This window comes from Convolutriloba macropyga, chromosome 7 (genome assembly GCF_964194025.1).
Source record: "Convolutriloba macropyga chromosome 7, txConMacr16.3, whole genome shotgun sequence".
NCBI lineage: Eukaryota > Metazoa > Xenacoelomorpha > Acoela > Convolutidae > Convolutriloba > Convolutriloba macropyga.
The window spans coordinates 41,293,041-41,312,584 of record NC_134474.1 but is presented as its reverse complement, the minus strand read 5'-3'; the positions used below and the strand labels follow the sequence as shown (position 1 = coordinate 41,312,584).

The window sequence follows — 19,544 nt, the reverse complement described above, 5'->3', positions numbered from 1 at the left end:
CCGAATCTTCTAAAACCGAACATACCGAATCTCTTTTGCATCCAAAAACGACGATGCCGATTCTTTCTTACTTACGATCGAAACCGACAATGCCGGACAAACTGAACGTACCGACGCTTTCTTACGTTTGAAACCGAACATACCAACAATTTCTTACAAGTTTTTTCGTCCTTTGTTTCGGTCGTCTCAACTAGGGAACTCGTTCTCTGTAGGAGAAACTAATTTAAACGATAACGTTAAATTTTTTTAAAAAGGAAGCCTTCTGATCAATTTTACAAATAGATACAAAACTTTTTAGTTGTTGCGAATTCGTTTCTTCGTTCGTCACTAAAGGTCATCTTTCAGAAATGTGATCAGACTAGTTATGATTCATTTCTTCATCAAATCAATTACTGTTTCCTTTTTCATTGCAGTTTTTTTTTGCTCACGTCCTCCTAGTCGACGTCAGATATCAGCTATGTAAATTTGCCGTCTCATGATATCGGTTAGGTTCCACTCGGAAGAAAGATAGTCCAATGATGTCTGGTAGGAACTGGCTCTGCTCATTGAAGAGTAGTAGTCTGTCTCTGAAATACATCACCCAGTTTGAGCACTCCATAAAAACTAACCGCAATTAAATGTGGTATCTTTGACAGGAAATGAACATGCAATATGAGCACTGTCATCTAATGATTGCAAAATCCGAGACCAAATCAAAATTGATGCTAACAATAAAAATAAAAAAAACGAAAGAAGTTTGAAGACGGAAAACAAATATTAACATTACGCCGCAAAACGTATACAAAAACAAGCAAATTTGCTTAATTTCATTGGGGTTTTCAGGGTCCATATTTTAAGATCAGAGTTATAACCTACTGTGGAAAACAGTGACAGCAAGATGAATTTAGTCCAAATTTGAGAAATTTTGTAAATATCCTTAAAATTTGTCCACATTTTCTGTTTTTGAGCTACCCTCGAACGAGAAATGCGATCAAAGTGCCAATTAAACAGACATCAAAGAAAACCTAGTTGATATTTAATAAGACAAAAATTCTGATTTTACTAATTGTTCCGACCCCTTTCTGAGGGGGGGGAACTATATACTCAAATGGGTTTTTTTGTTCAGTCAATTTTGGCCGATCGATATAATAATCGTAGAGAGCTGTGAGTGGTATCATTAGAAAGCCCGTCCAGTGTAGAATATGGAACTAAAAAGATTTTTTCAATTTTTGTTTTTCATAGGGAGTTACCGAGGTTTAAATTTTTGTGAATATTAGACGTAATTCAGCTACTTTTTTCACATTTTTGACCAAATTTCCGTCAATTTTGACCAAATTTTCGCAATTAATGCCAAAATATTTTAAAATTGTTAATTGTAGTGTTATTTAATCTATCCCTAAAAATAGAGGAGGGTTGCTGAACTGCTGGATTCTAGTTTTTTGGCTAGAATTTATGCTAATATTTTCAAAATTCAGAAATTTTTCGTCGAAAAACGGCTTTTTTAGCCAACTTGCTTTAATTTTGCTGGAAGTAGCCACCTTTAAATTGCAACCATAATCTTTTTAATCTCAACAAGAGCCACATCTACTCGAGCTAGCTATAAGAGTCTTCTGAAATTATAATTTTGCCAATTTTTTTGCAAAATTTATTGTCGATAAATATACAAAATGCATTATTTATTTTTGACAAACTGAAAAATTTTGTATAGAAGTGATCTATTTTGCAGCAATTTCAAAAGTTGAGTGTTTTGTTAGACGCTCAGCAACATCTGGGCTGATCTTGATCTCACCATGAATCCTTTTGATGTAATTTTTATAGATTTTAATGAGGCGCGAACTTTTTTTTTCAAAATTTTCCGTTATGTAAACGTTTATTATGTAAATTACGGACAAAAAATTCAAATCAGGGCTCAATTATTGACAGATATTGTTTGCAATAAACGAGACTGAGCTACATTATATTATGTTTTCATGGCTCACGGTTTTCATGGCTCTGACCAATTGTTTTCGTAAAGATTTTATAGACTTCTTGCGTTTTGTTTTCATTTCTTATGATTTTTGTTTTACAATGACTTAGTGTCCCCAATCAAAATTTCATTTTTTTAAAAAAAGTATAAAGGAACCTAGACATTTTTTTCAGATGTTATCTAATGTCTGTTAAGACTCTGAATATATATTTTTTGAAAAAAAAATCGGTGAACTTTTGAACTTTGCCATTATTTTTCTTTTTTCTCTCAACTTCGGGCGCAGTCTCAGTAATGACATTCGGAAACTGACTTCCTTTGATCAATAAATAAATGCCGGCAAGGGTTTTAAATTCAACTAAATGTTTCCTTGTCGAACTATCACATTATTGGCAAGTACAATTAGAAAAAGTTATTGTAGCAAAAATGCCTAACGTTGGAAAAAGGCGTATCAGGTATGTTAATTGTATTTGTTGAATAGTTATATTTTTCGGGCTGAGACACAGTTATCTCGCAAAACTTTGTGGGTTTTTGATTTTGCCTAAGTTTGTCTTTCTTTTCGTTGTTGTGCGCGATTTACCCATTAAAGATAGACCTAAATTGCATCTCAAAGACGTCTAACGCAACCGAGTTGAAGATTTCAACTTAAGCTGTTTGTTCAAGCGACTTTCAAATTAGAAATTAAACAAAAATTTTTTTTATTTAACTCCTTTTTGCTTTTATTTTCGTCACCATGTTACTCGATCTCACTCATTAGAGATTTTAAATACTTTTGTTGATTGGAATTTAATTTTGGCGCTTGATTATGCGTTGTAACTGATTGCTTCGACCTTGTAATTTAATTAAAAATTTCGAGATTATGTACACTTTTCGGTTTTCTTTTTGTTGTCATGTCGAAGTAGTCCTTTTATAAAGAAGATTCGTTGATGAAAAGAAAAAATAATGGTTACAGTTCTTGCAGGTTACATCTTATAATAGTTCCTTGAGCAGTGTCATGTTGTAAAATTGTTTGAAATTTTGGCTTCTTTATGAATTCATTTGTTTGTGAGCTCGTTACTTAGTCTCATTATTAACAGGTCCAATTGGCTTCCTGAGTTGTTGAAACTTAATCCATCGCTTTTTGTTGTAATCTTAAGTCTTTTCCGGCTTTTGAATATATCTGTTTTCAAAAATAAGTTTTGGTTTTTGAGCTTCGTCTTTTTTGTAGAGGTTTTCGGTTAATTTTTATCTCTGTCTCCCGTGAGCTATGTTTTAATCGTTATAACGGCTTTAGTTGCAATTGTTCGTTTCTTGGCTTGTTACTTTTGCTACCACGAGATTTGGTAAAATGTTATATTTTTATATATTTGTATATTTCATATAATTTTTGGTTTCTTTTTAAATTATAACAATAATCGTTGATCCATTGGCTTTGAAAATTTGCGCCATCGAACATTGGATAGTGACTTGTCTCAAATGCTTCCTATGTAGATATAAATGAACATTTTAGTGTTTTCAGTTGATATCTAATGACAATAATAATTGTGCATTTAATTGTTCTCAAAAATGGAAAAGTATTTTTGAATTTCGCACTTATTTCCTCCTTTTTGTCTACCTGTTAACCAGTCACATTGGGGACACGTCCCATGTCTTTTCTAATGAAATATAGGTTTAATTTTTTTGGTTTTTATCTGATGCGAGTTTGATTTTGTTATGATTTTTTGTTATAGATTTGATTAATATATTTTATAGACTTTATTATAGTTTTGGTCGTAAAAAATCTTTGTTGTTTGATTTTGATTTTTGTCCTTTCTCGTAGTCCTATTATCAGAAATTTTCATTGGCCCTCTAGCGTGGCGTAATCGTATTTCATTGGTTGTTTTTTGAACGATGTGTATGTTTTTGAGTGTTTTATATCGCTTCATTATTTGGTAGCCAATTAAGTCAAGAATGTGGATGAGCGGGGTCGGAACATTATATGCGTATGCACATTACCTAGTCGCATTGTTGCGTATAAAAATGCAAATGGTTGGTTTGCAGGCAATCATAACAAGGTAAATAGTATTATTTAGTTTCTGAACTATGTCTTATATCATAAATAAAAACACTTGCTACTAATAAGAGCACTTGCTGTAGAATAACGGATAATTGAATGTAGAAAAGACCGTGGAAAGCAGTGAATTAAAGATGACAAGGTATTGTCAAATTTGTCCACGATTTTATCAGATTCGCCAAAAATGGCCGAAAATACGTTTTGTGGTGTATTGAAAGGCGTTGTTAAAATTTTGAAAAAAAAAATTAGTTCTATATCACTCTCAAACAAAATGAAAAAACAAATTAAAGAACTGCTAACAATGTAAATCTTGCAGACATTTGGTCGATCCCCAAAAGCCCGAAAGACATATGTATGGTTTAAAAAACTTCAGTAAAAAGCTACATTTCACCGAGAATTTTTAGTGTTGAAGTCCAACAAATTAAGAACTGCTAACAAAAACTTGCAAATTAAAAACATCACAGCTTTCGTTGCAAATTGTTAAGAAAGATGAGGCAAAGCTTCAATTAAATTAATAAGAAGAACTGCAAAGAATAATGAGAGCCCTAATGTTCTTAAAAAGCAATAGTTTTTTCCGAAGGAAACTTAAAATCTGAACTAACATAAAATAGAAGTTAGAAAAGTTGAAAAACAAAAAGTTGAAAGGATTGTGTAATTCTTTGAAATTTAAAAAAAATATGCCATCAATACAAAACTTTCTTTCAAAGAGTACGAAACAAAAGAACTGCAATTATAAACCCTGAATACCAGAAAAAGAGACAAATTTATCTAAGACGATTTGAGAAATGAAACAATTTTGATAAAAATAAGTTCAAATTGACACAAAATATGCTAATATGCACAAGCAGTTCAAATACCCGCAATCTATATCAACATACAATGTAAAATATGAAAATTTTCTTGTGAAAAACCAGAAGTTTTTCTCTAAAAGTCAGAAGTTCCTTTCCTCTAAAAGTCTTGCTCTACCATTATTTTAAAGACATTTTACATCAGTGCTTTATTGGTCTTATTTAAAAATGACAGAGCAGATCAGCAATACGATCCGTTCTACAATCCGACAGAGCAGACACATAATCATTAATTTCATTTTACTTATATCTAATTTTTTAAAAACGTTTGAAAACTTTAAACGCTCGAAAATAGACAGAAAATTTAAATGCATCTCGTAAGATAGCATAGATCAAGATTGCTATATGGTTTTTTATGAACTGGAGAAATTTGAGTTTATATTGGCTTATCATATGTAATTAAATGAATTTTTTAAAGAGCAAGAATGATATTTGAGTCCTGACAATTAGGATTAGAGACATTTTCAAGAAACACACTCATAGGCAATTTGGACAGAATTTGAAAAATAGGGAAAAGTTATTGTTGTATTTAAGATGCGACAAATTGAGAGAAGTCCGTTTTGGAAGCATAATGGAGTTGCTCCTCGTCATCGAGAGTGTTTTCAAATTTGCTCATATTCAGAGCTAGCAAGACTAAAAATTAAGTGTTTTGTGATTGTGTCATAGTGTTCAGAAACAGAAGAATAGCTGCCAGAGTCCCCCAAGTTTTACCTCCGTTTTACTAAATCCCACCAGATATCATACAAAGTGTTTTTTTTACAAATGTTTTAATGCCCAGCATTGGTCCAAATTTGAGTTATGGCAAAAACAAGAAATCTAAAGCTTGGATGGGGATAATGATGTAATTCGATCCTACCGATTAGTGGGATGCTAGTCGGCTGATCAAATTGATCCACTTTCCGTGCCCATTCACCATTTCCTGGTAAGTTGTTTCTCAGTTACCGTGCTTCAAATATCTCTTAACCAACGCGCGAGGTAGCAATTTTTTGCTAGATATTTGAAAAGATTCTTAATATAATTTTTAAAAAAAAGAAAAAGACAGAGATTTATTATAAGAAGCAAATGCAGAATATTGAAATGTCTTCGAAAACTCATCTCACCAACGGTTGATCTCCCACCAATCTTCTATAATTTTTACACCAAATCAGCGCTCAATGCTATCAATGTAATCAAATTTTAAAAAAAAATTTTAGTGCCTTTCTAAAAATTTTCAAAAAGTAAAAACAAACGATTTCGGCTGGTCTCTCCATTACTATGGTATCGACATGATATGTGATATACAAAAATATTAATTGTATCAAACACTCTAATTAAAAATAAGACAAACTCGTAAAATGAGCATATTTCGTAAAAATGTGGACTTGATTGAATAAGGGTGCTGAAATCTTTGGTTAACCATTTGTGTCAAAAACATGCAAGATTAACGCACCACTGTAGGCAATATGTATATTCACCGCTAAAAGACAATCAATCAATTTTTGTTTACTCACCGCATTTGTCACATTCATTGTATTGTTTTAATGCTTTTTTTCCCTAAATTGTGATTTCAATAAATTTGAATCCTAATTTAATCGGGTGAATTTCTGTAATTTCAGCGCCAAGTTGCGCTGTTTTTTAGCGCATTTACCCTTCATTTTATATAATTTCATTCTAATCACCGCCGTTTTTTAATCTTTTTGTAGAGGAAGGCGATGATAAATAGGGTAATAAAAAAGCTTAAAGACGGCGTCAATGTCTTTTATTTCGCATACCTATCGATTCAATAGATAACGTGAAGTTGCTGTTCATTGTCTTTGCATCATCGTCCAGGTCATCGTCACTGTCAATGTGTTTGTACCTTTCATTGGAACCATTGCCTTCGTCCTCTTCAGTCTTTGTGAAAGCAGCTGCTGGATTCCGACAGTGAAGATCATCAGGATCTCTCCGGGGACTCCGAGGGTATCCTATACTTCTTACGAATCGTGGATCTCTTTGATTCTCGGGACTTCGAGGGTTTCGTGGACTTCGTGAACTCCAAGGAGTTCTTGGACTGGCAGACGTTTTGGGGTGGGCGTCAAGGTTCTCGTCAGCACTGGATGACTGTTTTGATTTGTCGTCTTCGCGATGACTGTTGCTGCATCCTGTGAGATGGTCTGATTCTTCTCGGATTACTTCTAATGCAGTGCTGCTTTGAGTTACAATCACATCTTCAAATACGGGACCTAAATAGCAGAATGAACATACCATTAAATCTAATAAAGCAACCTAGTGTATACCATCGATTTAAGCTCGATTAATAAGTGATAGGAAAAAATCATACTCGATCAACTAAATGATGAAATAATGAGAATAAACTAATATTGGCAACCATCAAGCGACTTTTTTCATGAGTCGAGGTCTTGACCTGGGAAGCTGCAAGCACGATCACGTCTAATCTAATACCAAGCAGACAATGCCAGATAATTGTTTAGATTAATGGATTTCCAACGTTGAAGAGACCGATGGTTATTTCAGTTATACTACTCGAGCTATGCAAATAACTTGCTACCCAAAGGATTGAATGTTATAAGCCTCGCAAATTACACAGACCGAGATGGAGGCTTGAATATGATGGGTTTGCAAGGGCATGAACCAAAAGCGGAGGCGAAAAGGTCCGATGATTAGGCCGCAATCAAAATAACACACACTGACCACTGAAACATTGTGATAAATTCAGCTGAAGGTGTAAATATAATATTTAACGTAAACGCATTTGAGAAAATAACTTATAGAAGGCAAATATATTTATTTGAAAACAACTTGTATTTTCGTGTTTGTTGACATTTGATTTGACGTTTTTCACTCTTGGAAGTTTTCAGGACGAAGAAAAACTATATCAAGAATATTTCACTATTCGCTTTGTTATTGTAAACTGCGTCGATTTGAATAATGAAGAAATTGAGCAGGCAAAAGAATGAGCTTGTGAATTAATTAACGCTGTCTGGAAATTACTACAAACTGAGATCAAAGCTAGCTGATATTCTGCGACTAAAAAAATCCTAAAAACGTAAGAAAAATCTTTAATTTTAAATTTTGCCAATGACTTTTTTATTGTACAAACAGTAGGCAGGTTGCACAATATAAAACACTAAGACAGGGAAACGTGAAGACTTGCTCGCAATTTTGTTTTTGTTACATTTTGGATAGGGATAAAGGCAGGTGGCTGACGAGGCCCCTGCACAGTCTCCTTGAGACAAGAAAACTGTTTGAATGTTGTAATAACATGTTTTCTTGAAACTTGTCAAATTGAGTTTCCAATTGCGTGGCAAAATTATACAAACGAGATTTTTTTGAATTACTATTTGTATGTTCCATAGCATCATCAGCTCATCAGTGATAACAGTATACTACACATAAAACTTTTTGGAACGTATAAAAAGTTTTATATATTTCAATGATAGACAAGTGTTGTTTGTTAATCCTCATGCACAAATAAGGATTAAGAAGGCTGCTTTATATTAAATGTGGGGGGAAAATTTAGTAGTAATCAGTCTATTTCATGCCTTGCAAAAACTACTTTAACAGAAATATTTTTTTTTCATCACATACCTTGAATGATAGTAGGCTACAGAGTAAATTATATTCTTAGCAACAACTACACACTGTAAAAATTTTAGTGTGGGCAAAACTGATTGTGTCAGTCTTTCAAAAAAGGACTCTGGAGGAGACCCAATTTTTCTATCGTCCTTCAAACGTTGTGCCCAAAAGACAAGACTGACCATGATTATGGAAACAGATTGAAGGGACTCCGAATGCCATTTCTGCGAGTTACAAACACACGAAAATAAATTTTAGCGGATATTTGACCAGTAGCTTGAATATCGCTCTATCACCTGATAGTTCGGCTGGCTCGGAGCAAAATTGCCCTTGGACGGCTCACTTGTTGGCAATTCCGGGTACCAATATTAACTAGTTGTCTATATTATTTCCGGTATAAAAGTTAGACTTGTCTAAAATAATATCCTGTCTGCAATAATTCACATAATTGACATGACATGTCTGTTACATTTTTTGGTTTTTAATTTCATCACATTTTTTGTTCGTTCCTTTACAGATTATTGCTAAATTTTTCTGTTCTCAAAACAATTTATTTTCTAATGCGTGTTTTACTTTGTTGTGTTTATGTAGAGCTCCAAAAGAACACTAACACTCTGGTTTCAACAATTGTTCCGACCCCACTTGTGGGGGGGACTATATACTCAAATGGTTTTTTTGTTCAGTCAATTTTGGCCGATCGATATATTCATCGTAGAGGAAGGTGAGTGATATCATTAAACAGCTCGTCCAGCGTAGAATTTGAAATTAAAAAGATTTTTTTTAATTTCGTTTTTCTTGAGGAGTTATCGAGGTTTCAACTTTTGTGTGAACACGTGATATTTGACATGGTTTCGTTCACTTGTAGCGTAATTTTTGTTCAATTAAAGACTTTATCTATCGCAATTTTAGTTGAAAGTTGGATTTTACGTTCCAAAATGAAACAATTTTGCGTTCCTGATATAGGAAGGGCAAAAAGACCAGTTTTCGTCTCATAGGGAAGTTTACTATCATGAAAATCGAATTCTATTGGAAACCTGTTCTTTTAAATCGTTTAATTCTTTTTGTTTTTTTACGTACTTTAGAGACTGGTCACTTTTCATATCAAAGTTCCAATAATGATAAACGTCATTTATAGTCAAATGAGGCCCAACGAACAAATAATTCTCATTCAAGGAATTGCTCATCATGTTTTATAGTAGACATTGAGTTTTTGTAATTTTTTGTCGAGTATCGATTTTCTTTTTGAGCTTTGAACCTTTGTAGTCCTATGGAATAGAATCGTTCATTAAAAGTGCAATAGGTGTTTTAATGAGTATTAGGTAAACCTAACAATTGCTTTGAGTGGACATCTAATGTCTGTCAAGACATTAAAAATAATTATTCAAAATTTTCTTTGAGCATTAAACGATCTTAATTTTTTCCTGCGAACTTGTAGTTTTCTGTCCTACTAATGACAGAAGCCCTATTTTTATAATTGAAATCAAAACTAATCTGATTAGCGGTTTTTTCTGCTATGTATTTATTTTATGACTTCGATGACACTTTTACTATTTTTCTTTTAGTTTTGTGCATATGTGTTCATAGTTTTTGTTCCTTTGGAATTTCTATCACATTATTCTATATTGACAGTTACGACTGGCGTCGAGAGGACGTTCATTGACCATAAAAAAGTTTTCAGATGAAATTTTATGGGTTTTAAAGGCTTTGACCCTTTCTTTTCAAAATTTTCTACTGAATTTCGGTTTTTGCCTGTAGTTGTCTTTTTCTTAGTCAAAAGGCTTATTTTGATGACTTATAAAAGGAAGATGTCATTGTCCTCTCAGCTAGGCTCTCTCTAGGATCCTCATCATCAGGATCTCTCCGGGGACTCCGAGGGTATCCTATACTTCTTACGAATCGTGGATCTCTTTGATTCTCGGGACTTCGAGGGTTTCGTGGACTTCGTGAACTCCAAGGAGTTCTTGGACTGGCAGACGTTTTGGGGTGGGCGTCAAGGTTCTCGTCAGCACTGGATGACTGTTTTGATTTGTCGTCTTCGCGATGACTGTTGCTGCATCCTGTGAGATGGTCTGATTCTTCTCGGATTACTTCTAATGCAGTGCTGCTTTGAGTTACAATCACATCTTCAAATACGGGACCTAAATAGCAGAATGAACATACCATTAAATCTAATAAAGCAACCTAGTGTATACCATCGATTTAAGCTCGATTAATAAGTGATAGGAAAAAATCATACTCGATCAACTAAATGATGAAATAATGAGAATAAACTAATATTGGCAACCATCAAGCGACTTTTTTCATGAGTCGAGGTCTTGACCTGGGAAGCTGCAAGCACGATCACGTCTAATCTAATACCAAGCAGACAATGCCAGATAATTGTTTAGATTAATGGATTTCCAACGTTGAAGAGACCGATGGTTATTTCAGTTATACTACTCGAGCTATGCAAATAACTTGCTACCCAAAGGATTGAATGTTATAAGCCTCGCAAATTACACAGACCGAGATGGAGGCTTGAATATGATGGGTTTGCAAGGGCATGAACCAAAAGCGGAGGCGAAAAGGTCCGATGATTAGGCCGCAATCAAAATAACACACACTGACCACTGAAACATTGTGATAAATTCAGCTGAAGGTGTAAATATAATATTTAACGTAAACGCATTTGAGAAAATAACTTATAGAAGGCAAATATATTTATTTGAAAACAACTTGTATTTTCGTGTTTGTTGACATTTGATTTGACGTTTTTCACTCTTGGAAGTTTTCAGGACGAAGAAAAACTATATCAAGAATATTTCACTATTCGCTTTGTTATTGTAAACTGCGTCGATTTGAATAATGAAGAAATTGAGCAGGCAAAAGAATGAGCTTGTGAAATAATTAACGCTGTCTGGAAATTACTACAAACTGAGATCAAAGCTAGCTGATATTCTGCGACTAAAAAAATCCTAAAAACGTAAGAAAAATCTTTAATTTTAAATTTTGCCAATGACTTTTTTATTGTACAAACAGTAGGCAGGTTGCACAATATAAAACACTAAGACAGGGAAACGTGAAGACTTGCTCGCAATTTTGTTTTTGTTACATTTTGGATAGGGATAAAGGCAGGTGGCTGACGAGGCCCCTGCACAGTCTCCTTGAGACAAGAAAACTGTTTGAATGTTGTAATAACATGTTTTCTTGAAACTTGTCAAATTGAGTTTCCAATTGTGTGGCAAAATTATACAAACGAGATTTTTTTGAATTACTATTTGTATGTTCCATAGCATCATCAGCTCATCAGTGATAACAGTATACTACACATAAAACTTTTTGGAACGTATAAAAAGTTTTATATATTTCAATGATAGACAAGTGTTGTTTGTTAATCCTCATACACAAATAAGGATTAAGAAGGCTGCTTTATATTAAATGTGGGGGGAAAATTTAGTAGTAATCAGTCTATTTCATGCCTTGCAAAAACTACTTTAACAGAAATATTTTTTTTTCATCACATACCTTGAATGATAGTAGGCTACAGAGTAAATTATATTCTTAGCAACAACTACACACTGTAAAAATTTTAGTGTGGGCAAAACTGATTGTGTCAGTCTTTCAAAAAAGGACTCTGGAGGAGACCCAATTTTTCTGTCGTCCTTCAAACGTTGTGCCCAAAAGACAAGACTGACCATGATTATGGAAACAGATTGAAGGGACTCCGAATGCCATTTCTGCGAGTTACAAACACACGAAAATAAATTTTAGCGGATATTTGACCAGTAGCTTGAATATCGCTCTATCACCTGATAGTTCGGCTGGCTCGGAGCAAAATTGCCCTTGGACGGCTCACTTGTTGGCAATTCCGGGTACCAATATTAACTAGTTGTCTATATTATTTCCGGTATAAAAGTTAGACTTGTCTAAAATAATATCCTGTCTGCAATAATTCACATAATTGACATGACATGTCTGTTACATTTTTTGGTTTTTAATTTCATCACATTTTTTGTTCGTTCCTTTACAGATTATTGCTAAATTTTTCTGTTCTCAAAACAATTTATTTTCTAATGCGTGTTTTACTTTGTTGTGTTTATGTAGAGCTCCAAAAGAACACTAACACTCTGGTTTCAACAATTGTTCCGACCCCACTTGTGGGGGGGGACTATATACTCAAATGGTTTTTTTGTTCAGTCAATTTTGGCCGATCGATATATTCATCGTAGAGGAAGGTGAGTGATATCATTAAACAGCTCGTCCAGCGTAGAATTTGAAATTAAAAAGATTTTTTTTAATTTCGTTTTTCTTGAGGAGTTATCGAGGTTTCAACTTTTGTGTGAACACGTGATATTTGACATGGTTTCGTTCACTTGTAGCGTAATTTTTGTTCAATTAAAGACTTTATCTATCGCAATTTTAGTTGAAAGTTGGATTTTACGTTCCAAAATGAAACAATTTTGCGTTCCTGATATAGGAAGGGCAAAAAGACCAGTTTTCGTCTCATAGGGAAGTTTACTATCATGAAAATCGAATTCTATTGGAAACCTGTTCTTTTAAATCGTTTAATTCTTTTTGTTTTTTTACGTACTTTAGAGACTGGTCACTTTTCATATCAAAGTTCCAATAATGATAAACGTCATTTATAGTCAAATGAGGCCCAACGAACAAATAATTCTCATTCAAGGAATTGCTCATCATGTTTTATAGTAGACATTGAGTTTTTGTAATTTTTTGTCGAGTATCGATTTTCTTTTTGAGCTTTGAACCTTTGTAGTCCTATGGAATAGAATCGTTCATTAAAAGTGCAATAGGTGTTTTAATGAGTATTAGGTGAACCTAACAATTGCTTTGAGTGGACATCTAATGTCTGTCAAGACATTAAAAATAATTATTCAAAATTTTCTTTGAGCATTAAACGATCTTAATTTTTTCCTGCGAACTTGTAGTTTTCTGTCCTACTAATGACAGAAGCCCTATTTTTATAATTGAAATCAAAACTAATCTGATTAGCGGTTTTTTCTGCTATGTATTTATTTTATGACTTCGATGACACTTTTACTATTTTTCTTTTAGTTTTGTGCATATGTGTTCATAGTTTTTGTTCCTTTGGAATTTCTATCACATTATTCTATATTGACAGTTACGACTGGCGTCAAGAGGACGTTCATTGACCATAAAAAAGTTTTCAGATGAAATTTTATGGGTTTTAAAGGCTTTGATTCTTTCTTTTCAAAATTTTCTACTGAATTTCGGTTTTTGCCTGTAGTTGTCTTTTTCTTAGTCAAAAGGCTTATTTTGATGACTTATAAAAGGAAGATGTCATTGTCCTCTCAGGTAGGCACAATTGCTCGTATTCATTGATTCCGATTGAAAATTTGCGAATTTAAGGGCTTTTTAATACGATATCAAAAATGTTTTTGATATTTTTCCGTCAAAAAATATAAGAAAAGTTTTAACAGAAAAGGTATCTTTTATTGGCTTTGGCATTTTTCTCTCTCATGTTTTTTTGAAATTTCTGTTTTTGCCTGTTTTTTGTTCTTTATGGTTACAAAAACGATTTTATATGCTGAGAGGTCTCATTAGCGCCCAATTGAGGAATAAATGAATTTAATCAGTGCAGCCAGTTTGTAGCTTATAGTCTCAAAGTTTATGATACTAATAGCTTTCAAGAACTTTCAACTTTGAACTTTTCATTTTTTGTTGTTCTTCTTGTCAACTTGTAACTTATTTTGACAATTTAGAAGTCGCCTCCATTTCCTTGAAAATCAACCATTAACATGTCTATTGAAATTATGCCTGACTCATGCTTTGCTTGTTGAACAAAATGCGTTTCAGGGAATTTTTTTGATTTGTCAAATATGTGTTTTTTTCTTCTTTCAGCACATTCGCATTAGTAACAGATCCCCTTGATTTTTCAAGACGCCCTTTAAGACCCAACAGAAAATATTTAATTGGTAATTTTATTTCTAGCTAAATTAGTATAAATAATAATTGAATTGAAATCTAATATTCAGATAATAGGTAATTGTTTTTTTGGCTTCAAAACTTTGTGTTTTCGTTAATTGTTTGTATATTCTTTAGTTGTCTGCTTTTTTGGTCTAGTTCAAGTGTTTATTAAATACAAAGATATGTCCTATTGGTTTCTTGAGTACTTTTCAGTAAACTTATCAAGAAATTTTTAGTTAAAAGCTCATGATTTTATGATTTTTAAGACTTTTGTTGAAATTATTTGATTGAAAGATGTTGATGGATTTTCGAAATCACTTTAAATTATTTTTTCTTTTTCTCAACTTGTTACCTAGTGTCATCAGGGACAAGTTGCATCTGCAAAAAACTAATTTTGTGTATTTAAAGTTTAATCTGATTGTTTTTTGACTTTCGTACTAGATACTTTTAAATTTATATCTTGAATTTTTGCCAGGAAAAAGCGTTTTTGTATTTGCTTATTTTGCTTTTTTTCTTTCTTTGTAGTCTTAACAATGGCAAATCTCTTGAGTGCTCCATTATGGCATGCCATTATTAAAATCATTTAGTAGCTAGGGTGTGTAACGATCTTTTAAACCCCTGATGCCTTCATTTTGATTTAGAAAAAGGAACCTTCATCGTTACCTGGGCTTTGAAGTTCAGAGAGTCTCTGAACCAGGCCTTTCACTCTAACTAAGACACACTTAATAGTTGCTCCGAACCCTCTTGAGGGGGGAGGGACTATATACCCAAATGGTTTTTTTTGTTCAGACAATTTTTCGCCGATTGATATATTCACCGTAGAGAGTTGAGACTGGTATCATTGGAAAACTCTTCCAGCGCAAAAAAAGGAATTAAACTAAATTTTTTGTTTTTTTCCCAGTTTTCATTGGGACTTGTCGAGGTTTAAACTTCTGAGAAAAGTAGAGTGAATTCCGTTGTTTTTATTCACATTTCTCTGGAATTTTTGCCTAAAGTTTCGTCAATTTTGCTAAAAAATGTGAAAAATTTAAACAAAAATGGTGTTGTTGATTTTGTTTTTAGAAGACAAAAAAAATATTGTTGACTAACTTTATGTAAATTTATTGTGAAAAGTTCTGACTAAATAAAAAAAATTTCTTGCCTTTTTCATTAAAAACAGCACGAAATAAGCTTCTTTAGCTCACTTTGATTAAATTCGCCAGAAGTACACCCCCAAACACCACTAATACAATCCTTGTAGACTGAAAAGGAGACTAGGGCTAACCCTACTTCAGCTTCCGTTTAGAGTGCTCTGTAACTAAAACTTTGCCGGTTTTTGCTAAATTTACTCGTTGATAATCAAAAACGCAACAATTTTCTTTATTTTTAACTAACAAATTATCTATAACTATAACAATCAAAATATTAAGTGTTTCTAATTGATTAAATGGATTAACAGCATCAGCAGGGCTGGTTTTGAAGCAATTTGGACTGTTACAATTCAAAAGGAATTCGGATTGTAATCAGTCGGTTTTTTATAGAAAAAAATCTTTTTTAAGTTAAATAAGGAACAGAACATTTCAAATCAATGATCATTAGTGATAGGTCCAATTGGCTTCTTAATCAGCTCCAAATTAATGCGTCTAGTTTTTTACTTGAAAATTTATGGTTGTTTTACTTTGGCTTATTGAACTTCGCCTCCATTTTTTTCGCAATTTAGTCAACTTGAAGCTTAGTGTCAGCAAAGCAAGAAAAATTCTACTTTCAAGTGATTTAAACTTTAATTTCAGTTGTGGATTTATGCCTTGAGTTATGGTTTTCTTTCTTTGATACTACTAGATTTCATGTTAATTTTATTTTTAGAGATTTTACCCATTTTTCACGTTTTCTAGTTTTGTCACAATAACACATTATTGAATGTTCCCATATAACAATATCCGCGTTCAAATAAGGCAAAATTGATCATATTAAAATCCTGAAAGATATAGATTATGGTCTTAACAGCTTTGACATTATTTTTTTTGAAGATTTTAATTGAATTTTTTAATTTTGTCTTTAACTGTCGCTTTTACTTTGTCGTTTTAGTCGTATGAAATTTCCTGTAAGATGGTTTCATCGGTTTTCTATGGAAAAACAGAGGAGCCGATATTCTGATATTAGTAGATAGCTGATGGCTTTCAGGACTTTGAAAACAATTGTTTTCCAAAATAAAAAACTCTTTTCATTTTCGCAAATTTGTTCTTTTTCTTGTCTATTTGTTACCTAGTCTCGTTAATTACAAGTCAATTATGACTTTATTGGTTTGAAAAAAACGTGTCAAAAGGGATTGATACCACAAAATCTAACGTTTTGAAAGAACTCGTTATGACTTTACTGGCTTCGACATGGATTTTTCACAAAAAAAAGTAAACTAATTTTTGATTTTTGTCGTAATTGACGTTATTTTTGTCGACGTAAGAGTATATTCTGGATAATTTTAGGTCTCGTGGGCTTTCTTAGGAAGAATACACGAACCTATTTATTTTTTTTTTATTTCGTATTTAATGGCTTTGATGACTTTGGAAGTAAATTTTGTTTCGAAAAAAAAAACAAGTATTACTTACTTTTGCCCTTTTTTCTTTTCTGCTTGCTTGTTACCTAGATTCATTAATGAGAGGTCACATACTACCTTATCCGTGTTCAAAGAAGGCGCAATCAAACTAATTTGATGGCCAAAATATGGCTTTACGGCTTCGACAGCAATTTCTGGCGCAATTTAAATGAATTTTTGTTTGTTTTCTTTTTGTTGCTCTTTAACAGCATAAAAAATTTTAAAAGACAGGTTAATGCCCGTCTGCAGAAGCAGTGGTAATTGTAAACCTTTGAGATATTTTAGTTGAATTCTAATGGTTTTCATTATTTTGAAATTAATTGTTTTAAATAAGCAAATTTTTTTGAAACTTTACTGTTTTTGTTCTTTTTTTGTCTAATTGTTACCAAGCCTTTTTATGGACTGGTGCCATATCTTTTCTGGTGAATTACATGTTATTTTGTTTAATTTCATTTTTATCTGACGCTATGTTGACTTTGTTATTAAGTTTTGTTTTTTAAAACGGACATAAAGTTTTTGATGTAATTAATGTTTATTGTTGTTGTTGTTGTTTGATTTTGCTGTTTGTCCTAACTCGCTTTCTTAATATTGGCATATCTCATCATTCTTATGCACAATTCATTTTTAATTCCATAGAGTTATTTGCTTTGGAGGCTATCTTTTCGTTCATACACTCTTTTTTTTAAATATTTGAATTTTTGGGTTCTTCTATCTGCTCTTCATTTGGTAGATAATTATGCCAAAACTGTGGATGAACGGGGTCGGAACCTTATGTGCCATCGCACATTACCGAGCCTCCTTGTTTATATATCATATTAGATAATTTACTATTTGCAAGAGGTATGCAGTTCTGTTGAAGGAATATCTCCAGTGATTTAGCTTTGAGGAAGTCGGCGTGAATAGGTGAAAATTTGGGGTAGTATCCATTTAAAATCTTCCCATGTGAAATAATGTTGGGCAGACTTTCGACTGTCTGACATCCGATGTCCTCTTTCAGATGATACAAATCAGACTCATTGCGCCTCTTAGGGTTCCCGAGGTCCTCGGATCCAGCTCGGGAGCTCCTCGAAACGTCTGATTCCTTGCCATTTGATGGAGTTCGTTCAGCTGCAAGTGATTCACAACTTTGTATCGGAGTAACTTTCACAGAATTTGTGAACAAAAAGGCAGCTGCAGAAGATTCAGTGGCAACAACTTTTGGGCAAATAGGTTCCTCAAATGTTTCGTCCAAATTACTTTTGTCGTCTGGGTGTTTTTTGCTACACGAACAACCCATTTGATTAGCGTTTAGTATATTATCATTTGCAATTTGAAGTCAAGACATGTTTGCAAGTATTGCACGCGCCAGAAAACTGTGTTTTAGATGTGAAAACAAACATTCAGAGTGTAATATTTCAAAATAGTGAATGCGTATCCATTCAAATTAAGTACCAAAGTTTTCACTGTATTTGTGTGCACCAGATGTTCCCTAGTCAGCATGAATTGCAATAACATTCCATTTAAGTATTGTCTTGTCTTCAGTCACAAATACATTTGTTGGTTCTATTCCCGGTTTTGCAGTTTGTTACCATCAAACGAACTTCAGAGCAAATAGAGGAGTAATATACGCTTCAGCTAAAAATCGAGTTCATTCTTTCATTTTTATTGTATGTATTGATATCCAGGAATAAAGATTTTAGTCTCAAAAAAAGCTCCAGTATAGGAAAAAGAATAAAGAATTGAGTTTAAAATTTCCCTGCGAACACATTATACTTTGGTATTGCACTTACAGGCAGGCCTGGCGATCATACTACATGAAACTTCCTTTTTCAAGAGTATATATTTTTCATACATCAGCTGCAGAACACAGTCGAAACTTGTTGTCTAGATCTTACAAGTTTCGTTGTACACATTTATGTCTCGAGTTTGAAGACTCGTGGTTTTTTCTTCATTCTGACAATTTTACAAGTTTGCTATCATTGAAATTAACATATAATATTAAATCAAATAAGTTTATTATATACCATATAAGTTTGAATAAAAAACCACCATACGTGAAGCACTCCGAAAGAACTCAACAGCCATTAATTCCAATAAACAATAATCCGAATCGTGGAAAAAATGCCTATATTTGTCACTTTTTTTGTTGTTGTACGACATATACCTGATAATGATAGGTCTCAATTGCTTCCTCAGGACATATAACTGAACCTATGTACAGATTTCAGTTTATATCTATTTGTTTTATTGATCTTCAAATTAACTTAAAAAAAGATTTTTGAACTGTCTCCGCTTTGGTCTCATTTTTGTCACCATGTAACTCAAACTCAGCGATAAGAAGTCTCAACTGCATTTGTTGATTAAAAAAAGCGAATGCATTGGGAAGAGCAAAAGTTTGAAGCAATATAGCGCTTTCGTTTTAAGTCAAATATGTACACATGTGAACTCACATAGACACAGATAGACACAAACATAGCTGAGGATCATCCCAAAATAGTTCTGATTAGTTCTTGGACATGTAGTTTTAAAGTTTCATTAAATATTAAAAAGATCTAAGAAAAACAAAGAAATTCCGGTCTCTATCATTTGCAACGATGCGTTTAGTTGATCTATAAGTATAACTCAAGTACTAATTCTGGAATCCACTTATAATAAACCTCAATTGGAGTGATGAATTGACCATAACTCTTT

General features: G+C 33.0%; 1 protein-coding gene across 1 annotated transcript; it reads right to left on the bottom strand.

Annotated features, from left to right (window-relative positions):
* Window positions 1-222: 222 nt before the first annotated feature.
* LOC142343035 (uncharacterized) lies at window positions 223-18,329 on the bottom strand. The gene is made up of 4 exons (XM_075394721.1): window positions 17,703-18,329; window positions 10,387-10,515; window positions 6,574-6,708; window positions 223-566 (listed from the first exon to the last, which is right to left on the bottom strand). Exons 1-4 carry the CDS (start codon window positions 18,148-18,150, stop codon window positions 445-447), a joined length of 834 nt encoding a protein of 277 aa, XP_075250836.1. The 5' UTR covers window positions 18,151-18,329; the 3' UTR covers window positions 223-444.
* Window positions 18,330-19,544: the final 1,215 nt, after the last annotated feature.

Coding starts and splice junctions, on each gene's coding strand:
- LOC142343035 (XM_075394721.1), bottom strand. CDS start 18,150: ATGGGTTGTTCGTGTAGCAAAAAACACCCAGACGACAAAAGTAATTTG. Junction 10,516..17,702: donor CTGCATACCTCTTGCAAATA/GTAAATTATCTA, acceptor TCTGCTATTTAG/GTCCCGTATTTGAAGATGTG. Junction 567..6,573: donor GTTATCTATTGAATCGATAG/GTATGCGAAATA, acceptor GATGTATTTCAG/AGACAGACTACTACTCTTCA.